General features: G+C 41.2%; 1 protein-coding gene across 2 annotated transcripts in view; it reads right to left on the bottom strand.

Annotated features, from left to right (window-relative positions):
* Positions 1-920: 920 nt before the first annotated feature.
* Positions 921-9,423, bottom strand: part of LOC144937541 (gamma-aminobutyric acid receptor subunit gamma-2-like) — a 174,046-nt gene continuing 165,543 nt past the window's right edge. The window contains exon 10 of one of the 2 annotated variants that reach the window (XM_078864799.1): positions 921-5,480. In XM_078864799.1, the coding sequence (XP_078720925.1) occupies positions 5,193-5,480 (288 nt within the window). In that variant the 3' untranslated portion in view covers positions 921-5,192. The remainder of the gene's footprint in view (positions 5,481-9,423) is intronic. The other variant, XM_078864800.1, reaches the window with a different exon arrangement.

Below are 9,423 nucleotides of genomic sequence, written 5' to 3'. Positions count from 1 at the left end.
GGTGTGGCTATAATTCTGAAATTTAAAATGACTGAAACATATTATTTGTGCGTTTATGAAATATTTTGTCACATACAGATATAATAAGGACTGTATAATAAATATGTCATCTTAGGGATGAAGCAATATAGTGGTAGCATGTATATAGTAATTTTCTATTTTACTGGATGTGTTAAATTCAGCTTGCAGACGTGAGCATGCAAATAGTTCGGCATTCCCAGTTTGCTAAAAAAAACACACTATTAAATTGGGGTGGCGATAAACGAAGGCATTAACATTTCTGGTATTACCATTAATATAAATTTATTCCTTTGACATCAAGCTTTTTTTACATTTATGCAACAAAAAACACCTAAATACGTTTGTATTCTAATATTTGTGATAAATGTTTTACTTGAAATTGTGTAAAAAACACACAAATACACTCCGAGATCATAGTCAACAGGAGTAGGAGTGCTAATGGGTAACCGGCCCATGCCAAGATAATGAATAATTATCTCAACCAGCCTGGCTACCTGCACAGTGAGTGCGTTCATCTCAAACGATGAGGTCATGAGCTCAATTCCCAGTTGGGAGTCAACCCAGCCCACCGTGTTTCCTCAAGTCTACAAAGCGAACAACGCCTTATGGGAAATTACCAGCGGGAATGCTACGTGGACTCTGGCCCCTGCCTTTGAGAAGAACGGGACCACCAATGCATATGAGCACTGACACATTGGCCTGGTCTGAGGACCAATCGTGGATAAAAGTGCCACCCAACAGTTGTTTGAATTCTACTCTTAAATTGCATTGTTGGACTGATTTAAAAATAAAAAAACAACGAGCTAAGTTGGTTTCTGGCCAAATAAGCAAGTGGACAATTTTACAGATACTTGATCTTAAAACATAATTTTAAAAGTGTCCATAATTAAAAGGTGCATTACACGTACACTGCATCATTGAGTTGAATAACGCTGACGTAGAAGGTAAAGTTTATATAACATGTTTTGTCTGTATTTTTGCAAAATATTAAAGTTGTTATCTAAATAACCCAGTGCTGTAATCATTTGTTGCCAGCAATCCAAGAGAAATAGTCCATCTGTATACATTACCGTAGACAATAAAATCGTTCAAAGTCTAAATTAATTTAAATAAGGAATCCTATCAAGCCATATATATATCTGGCAGAGTTAAACACATAGACAAGGTGGCACAGCTTATGTTTTGGTAAAATGTTAAGAGCCAATAAACGATGGGGCACTTCCTTCTCTCCGTGCTGCTTTATCACAACACAAACAGCAAATGTGTAAGTATGATATCCACACTGAACGGCATTGCCCTGTATATTGCCCGCTTCAGATTGTATTGTTAGCCCTTATGCTTAGAAAAATGTACTGTCTGCATCTCAAGTGATGCAAACTTTATTCAATGGTATCACTTTATCCCTCAGTTGGAAATGTGTATGGCAGTTCACAGAAAATTATCAGTTTTAGTAGAGGGGGTTACACTCCGTTAAGCGGTCTCAATAGACTGTGATGATATTTAAATCGATGATATCCTACGCGTGGCCAGTGGTAGAAATTATCTTGATATGGCAGGGGTCAGTCATGCCATATCACAGCCACGGTCAATCTCCCACGATGTTGTACTCATTCTATCACCTCTAGAGGATGATTTGGGCCTAAATTCCTGACTAGGAATCAACTCAGCCCAATATACCTTTTTAGGTCGATAAATTGGCTTTAGGCTTAAGCCCTCAAAGGATATGAACACTGTCCACAGCTCGATTGGTCATAATAACACTTTGACATTACCCTGGATAACACTCTCAGCCTAAATGTCAAATGTTTCCTGGCATATTCCAGTAACCATTGCCTATTGTTGGTAAAATAATATGCCGTGACTATGTGAACAGATGGTAAAATAATTCCAAAATCTTATGAAATATTGTGATGTCATAATATCCCACTTTGTGGTCTAATACTTGATAGAGACAGTAGTTTAGCACTGTTGGCCCCAAAAAAAAAATCCTTACTAAGATACGCATTACTTTGACCTTGGGAGAAAACTATAGCGTGAATTTAAATTTCAAATAAGTAATTAGCATATAAGTGTGAGCTACATTTTCAAACAATGACTATTATTCGGTAATTTGTAATAATTGATGTCTTCATGGTTTAAAGTCAACTGACATAATGGACCAATGTCAATGAAGAGATGCATGAGACTGGTCATGATAAAATCTGCTCTTGTCCCTTTGTGACATGTATATCACCGCTTACATTGTTTCAATTTCAGGCATGGTAGAGTATGTTAGTGTACCACACTCGGAGATTATGTTAATTCATTTAGTCTCTATGTTCCGCTAAAACCGCTAAAAAAAGAAGGCTTGACCTTGTAATATACTGCAGAATTCACATTTAGAATTTCACAATGTGTATGGATATTAAGTAAGGCATGCAAGGCATAACAATGACTCTTCTGCATAACCTCATTACCTGGATCAGTATAAATGTGTTTAGATAACTACGTATACTGTTTTATTGCAAATGCATCTGTCCTAGTTTCCGTGTAATTCAGGTTGTAAACGTTTGCTTACCCTTCTTAGATTGGATTGAATCACAAAAGCTTCAAAGTAGTGGTGTTTATATGCTCTAGTAAACATACATGCATTCCAGTTTAAGGTTCAGTATTTGTTATATAAAATGCTTTGAGTAACTACCATAGACGACGGACCAATCATGACACATACGGTTGTATTTCCTGCCTGGAAACAGTTTTCTGCTAAGAAGCTTATTCGAACGTACAGTGGACAAAATCTCCAGGTTTTTGCAATGTACAGTGTTCAGAGTATACGTGTAAAATACTGTAAAAAGCCCTAGCCCTTCCCCCTCGGTACGCTAGCCTGAGCCAGATCGGTCCAGCCACCTTGTTCGTAAGCATTTGAACGTTTCACAAGATGCCCTCGAAGAATACCCACTTCTGTTTCAGGCCTTTCACCCGTGTTGTCAGCGTCATGGATTTTGGCTGATCAAGTGTTTTGACAGGATGCATATGAGGCGTGGATTAAGGTCACCCTGCGCCATAAATTCAATCACACGTTGGGCCATTTTCCCCCAATGCCATGTAAGATATCACTCGTCGTGTTTCTAAACCCACGGGGTCCAGAAGTAATGGCCATGTCTGTCTCCTGGGCAATCGGGGGCCTGGTGATCCTGTGTCCATCGCCATCACAGGTCGGGGAACCGTGCAGTTCTACCGCTCTGAACCCTGGATGACTGAGATATTCCATAGTGCGCCTGGCAGATTGAATAATCCAAACACAATCAATTTGAAATGAAAGAAGGCTTGCATGGATTCAGAATAAGTGCATGTCAAATACCCCCATATTTGGAAAGGTGCTAAAGCTGGCAGAGATTTTTTCCCCTACATTGTACTTGTGTATTGGTCAGAACTGTTGATCAGACTCACAAAGAGTGGACAAGTTATACTTATTGACGCCGCATTCGTACACAGCTCTGATATTATCACTTGCCGAATTAACACGTGTCACACCATGTTGACGAGTCCCTCATGTGGAAATATTCAGGCTGTATAAGCATAAATCATTGATATCCTTACAAATTGAAACTAGTTTAGGAGTGTACTTCACTGATTAACCTGCAAATGTGGAAAAATATATCATTGCAAGCACCAGGAAGTGTCTGCAAAAAAATGTTTCATAATCTTCATATTTCGGTTAAGGTTAACGACTCGTTAACCTTGACGACTCGTTAACCTTGAGCTGTACGCCTTTTGGCGTCCTCTGGTCGAGCACCAATTGGGTCGAGGCTCAAAAGAAAGCCATCCCTTTATGTGGACCAATCAGTTTCAAGGACAATGCATATATTATCATAGTATGTTTTTTGTTTGCATTTTGACTGCAAGTATTGTGGTTAATGCAGACATGAATCCTTGTAAAAAGGTTTCAGTTTTGTTGCCAGAAAAAAAGGGGAAAAACCCTATTATTATATTTTGGTACTAGCAAAGGAGGTCTAATGATGTTAACGACTCATTGAGGGGGAGAGCTACATATGGCTGACATTTACCAAAGTTTGTGAAACCCTTGTCATGTTTTTTGCGTGTGTATAGTTTGTTGTCCTTCCCCCGGACCTTGAATTTGCGCTGTTGGCTGCATACAATGCGAAATAATTTCAACATACATAAATTGTGAGAATTTAGCATTGATCTTGGTAGTAACCATTACAGCTGACAAGCATTTCTGTGACGTGTAGTCTGTCATGAAAACTCATCCGTAATAATCATCATAATAATGCAACACTGACAACAGTTTAAGAAATCAATTTCAGGTGAAAGCATTAAACAAGAAATGGGTATCTCATGCCTGCATACCCAGACTCTTTGCAGTGTGCTTTGAAAGCAGCACCGATTGTAACCATGACACAATAATGTCAGCAGCTTCACACGTGGAGTCTTCTCATAATCTTCCCTCCGAAGTGCCTCACACTTCAAGAAAATATGGTATTTACAGTGCTCTCACATCATGTTTCAAACGGTATTATTCAGTGCCTGTAAGTTATGTAAAATGTAAACACACAAACGCGCGTATATATTTTTCCCTCACTTTAGTTTTTGTACCAATTATGAATTTTGGCGTTGACTGCCATACGTTTTTAACGTAAATGTAACTCTAGACAATATCATAATTGGATGTGTGTTTACTTAATTTTAACAAGGAACAATTAAGAATTGACTTAAGTCAAGCAGAAACCCCAAATTCCATCACATTGTTCGTAATTAACGCTTTTCAGAATTTTAACAGCAGTAGTCGGTTTGTTTTAGAATCGCCAATATGAAGAAAATTAACATATTTAGTAAATATAATTTCTCCTCCTCACACATTGTTTATGCAATTGCTATACACGGTATTTTACATCAGCCACTCAGACATACACTTGCTGCAGTTCAGTGTGGAGTAGTTCCGCCTCCGAGGGAGGCGTGATCAGATGTAAGCGCTATCTTTAGGTAACCCAGCTGAGGTCACGCTTTTCCTGTCACACGGCAACAGGAATTCAAAAAAAGTTTTGCGACCATGGGTGGATGGGCGGTGGCGCTTGTTCTTTTTGAGTTTCCTTAATTGCCATTTCGGTTTATTTTTTTCCTTTCCTGTTTCTCATTTCTGCACGTCTTTGTTTCTCCAACAAACCCATTTTTTACAGGTAAAGGTACGCGATCCAATAAACGAGATTGAAGAGCGTGAAGGAGATGGGAAAGAAGACGCGCGAGTACGAGTCGAGCTTGAGGACCTGAATGTGGATCCGGCCCTCTTTCCACGACCGCCGCTCGCAGTCCTCGAAGCAGCAGAAGAAGCTGGAGCAGTCTTTGCCGTCCAGACATTCGTAGCCGCCCTCCTCCTCCGCCTCGGCCGAGAGGTGCTGCATGGCGTTATTCATGGGCACCGTCGCCGAACCAGGTCTCACGTCCAGCACAACGGGGTTCTGCTTCAGCGGGGGCGGGGGGGACGATAGGGTGGGTAGGAGTGTCACGACAATGACTTGAGCAACGATATGAGAAGATTCGAGGTCACAAAATGTGCATTCGCTTAACCACTTTTTCTCGTTCCGAGACACCTGCAAGTTGCAGGGTGGGGTCCTGTTCGCTGCTGAATCTTGGAAAGCTCAAGCAGTTCAGCGTTAGTTCAGCGTTAGTTTCATTTAGAGAGGCTAAGCCTCTCTAAATGAATACACACTGCAGAGAACTGTAGCAACAAGACCGCCACTCTATAACAGCTGGCGCCAAACTGTGTCAACACACCCTCCTGCATGGCCTTGTGACAAAAGTTATTTTATGTTAGTTTTTCCTTTCCGATTCCATTCCGAAAACATACACGTGCATACAAGTACGTCACCGGAATGAGAAAGGGTTAAAAAAGGCCATCGAAACACCAGTGCAGAGTTTGGATTGGACAGGGGTGGGGAATTAGAACAGGATTGATGTTTTGCTGCAGCAGCTGCAAGAGAAGTGGTTGTTTTAGGGCAAACAGCTTGAGATGAGCAAGCTTGCCCCCCTGAGGTGAGGGAAAAATTAGCAATGACAGTGACGAGGAGGTGGCCAGATGACTCAGAGAGGTAGTGCTCGTGAACGTCAGAATAGTGAGTGAGCGCCGCTGAGATCTTGAGCTCGAAAAGCTGAGCTTCCACCCGAGATGAAAGCTAGCTCTGAAGAAGAAATTATATCTTATCCCAGTAAAAATTACTGCATACAAACGTGTATGGTGTATGAACAAAAATCTGCTTACTTCAGCCAAGCTCAGGTATATATATAAATAAGTATAACCCGTAAAAACAAAGTTTTTCACTATAAATCCTTTATATGCGTGGCAGCGAACTTAATATAAAGGATTTAAAAATATATTCGCCTGTGGAGGACGCGGGGATCGATCCCGCGACCTTTGGCATGGGAAGCGAGGGCGCTACCAACTGCGCTACTCCGCCACGGCCTGTGGAGGGGTTACGCTCTGGGCTCTTAAACTGTGAATGAGTTCTATTTGAATATATGTAAAATAAAAAAATTTTGCCTAAAAAGTGTAAAATTTTGGGAATTTTTTTTAACGAACAATAATTGTCTCGCACAACGAGTCTGTGTGGAAAATGTCAGCTCGATTGGATCACGGGAAGTGGGTTAAAAAACGACCGAAAGATTTGCACGGTCGTAAGCAAGCAAGCAAGCACGCAAGCAAGCACGCAAGCAAGCAAGCGAACTTAATATAAAGGATTTAAAAAAGTATTCAATGAGTATGAGCGCATCTCCACAGGCAGACCTGATATATTGTTTGAAATTCACATTCCTACAGGACAACCACTATTGAAGTTTCTTTACTTGGACATATTTAGTAAAAAAAAAATTTGACCATTTTAAAAGGGCTCACAAACCCAAACACCGCCATTATCAAATTCCGTATCCTTTATCAAGCATGTTACTGAACAGTTTGACTCTTACACCGTATGTATTTATTTAGATGTGTTTTTAGAACTACGTTTAGCACGGTTGGCTATGTACGGTGCGAAAGAGATTCAACATACATACATCGACAGCTTCCTACCTTAACAGGTGGGATGCCATCCTTCAACTCGACACATGCAAATGATGATGATAAGGCAGGCTTATAATTGTTTCAGCAACACTGTCAAATGGTCTAGCGGGAGTGTGTTCACTGCTTATTGTAGGAGGTTCACAGTTCAAATACAGTGGCCAAGCTCAGCTATAAAAATGCACAATGCAAGCGCATTGATTTAAAAAATGCACAATGTTGTCAAAGATCCAGTGACGTAGACCGTGTTCTCTGTGGGGAGGAACAACGTCAAGTGGGAGCCACTGGTGGAGTCCCGGACGGTGCTAATGCTACCACTGCACATCAAATTGGGCCTTATGAAACAATTTGTCAGAGCTGTAGATAAGGAGTCGGCAGCCTTCAAGTACCTTCAAGACTTCTTCCCTAAGTTGTCTGAGGCAAAGGTCAAAGCAGGAGTCTTTGTCGTACCACAGATAAAGAAGATCCTGGAGTGCAATGAATTCCCCAAGAAGCTCACTAGTAAGGAGAAAGAGGCTTGGAACAGCTTTGTCGCAGTGGTTTGTGGCTTCCTGGGCAATCTCAAGGTCGAAAACTATGTGGAGCTGGTTGAGAATCTGGTGAAGTACTATGGCACAATGGGCTGTAGGATATCCCTCAAAGTCCATATCCTTGATGCTCATCTTGATAAATTCAAGGAGAACATGGGGGCGTACTCGGAGGAGCAAGGTGAGCGTTTTCACCAGGATACACTGGACTTTTGAACGCCGCTACCAAGGACAGTATAACGAGAACATGATGGGAGATTACATTTGGGGGCTGATTCGTGAAAGTGATTTACAGTATAATCGTAAATCTCGAAAAATGACTCACTTCTAAATCTTTTGTAGTAATTTTTGTATGATTTCAGTATAAATACATGCACATTTTTATTCATATGGTTTTTTTTCTGACTTTATGTGAACGAAAATACACAAATTCGACCGTTTTATCATTGAAAATAGGTAAATTCCAAAATATCACTGTCCTGGTCACAAAAACAACGTTTGTGGGGAATAGCCATTTTCTATACTTTTTATGCATAAGCAATTACGAAATGATACTTACTACCCAGGAACAAAAATTGTGTTCCATAATGTTATAATTGTTTTCCAGCATTGTATTTGGATGCTATCCTCAATTCTGCTTGATCCAGAATGAGTTAAACTGCAATTGATTTGTTTCATAGACACATTAATTACACGCATAATATAGCATTTTATAAGTAGATTTCACAATGTTTGTGTAGTTCAAAGTCTTTTGTATTAATTGCCAAGGTTTCCCCATGAGTGCTATGAACTTGAATAGAGCCCAAATGTATCGTTGTGTCTGTGTGGCTGCTTATTATTTCCTTTTGGTGATTATTTTTTTTTGCAATGGAATTTTTTTTAATTGGCCTTTTCTCTTTGTCCAAATACTTTCACATCCATGGACTTTCATCCCCAGTTGCACAACGGCACCCACACTTAATAATTATTCATCTTTACAATTCGTCCTGGGTTTTTCACCACAATGATCGTGCTCCCTGATCGCCTAGGCCCTGCCCAGGCTTGCCAGCATCATCTGTTTGAGAGTCTGACAGTAAGACCTAGCATAGGCGGGGAAAGCTCTGCATCATGATGCTACGGGCGTGTGACATGCGGCGAGCAGCGGCGGGAGCAGCAACATCATCAGCAGAATCAAGAACAGCAGCAGAGGTGGAGACGTGTGGTCGGTGTCCCGCCGTCCACACTCGTGTCCCGCCGTCCACACTCGTGTCCCGCAGCCCCCAACCTCGCCCTGCTTGTGTGCTCGCTCTCCTGCCTCCCACTGCACTGGCCGCTGTCACGCTAGAGAGGCTTCAAGGTGAGTTGGCTTCAAAAGCCTCATTGTAGTGGAGTGCGTGAGGCGAGTGTAATGGTGTGCGGTGAGTATATATGTTGAACTGCTTTCGCGTCGTACGTAGACAACCACGCTAATCGGAGGTGTGCGGGGGGGGGTACAACATTCTGATTACAAAAAGCAGAACACAAAAATCAGTTGAGTGTAAGAGGTGTGTGTATGTAGTGTGTTCGGTGAATGTGAGCAGTGTCTGTGGTGAGTGTTGTGATTCACATGGAGACCCATGGACTCTCACAGAAAATCAGTCTGAGCAGGAATTTATACAGCAAAATCAGTCTGAGCAGGCTTTATACAGCAATTCCTCGCCAACCACGGGGGGTTAGGTTCCTGGGAAAATGCCGAGGTAGGCAAATCCGCGGTTGGTAAGTGCATCATCATCTTCTTGGTTCTTTTGGTAAAGTCACATAGAAGGGAAATAAAAAAATAAAAAAATAAAACAATAAAATAATTCTCAC

This window comes from Lampetra fluviatilis, chromosome 19, assembly GCF_964198595.1.
Source record: "Lampetra fluviatilis chromosome 19, kcLamFluv1.1, whole genome shotgun sequence".
Lineage (NCBI taxonomy): Eukaryota > Metazoa > Chordata > Hyperoartia > Petromyzontiformes > Petromyzontidae > Lampetra > Lampetra fluviatilis.
This window is presented reverse-complemented; position numbering and strand designations above follow the sequence as displayed.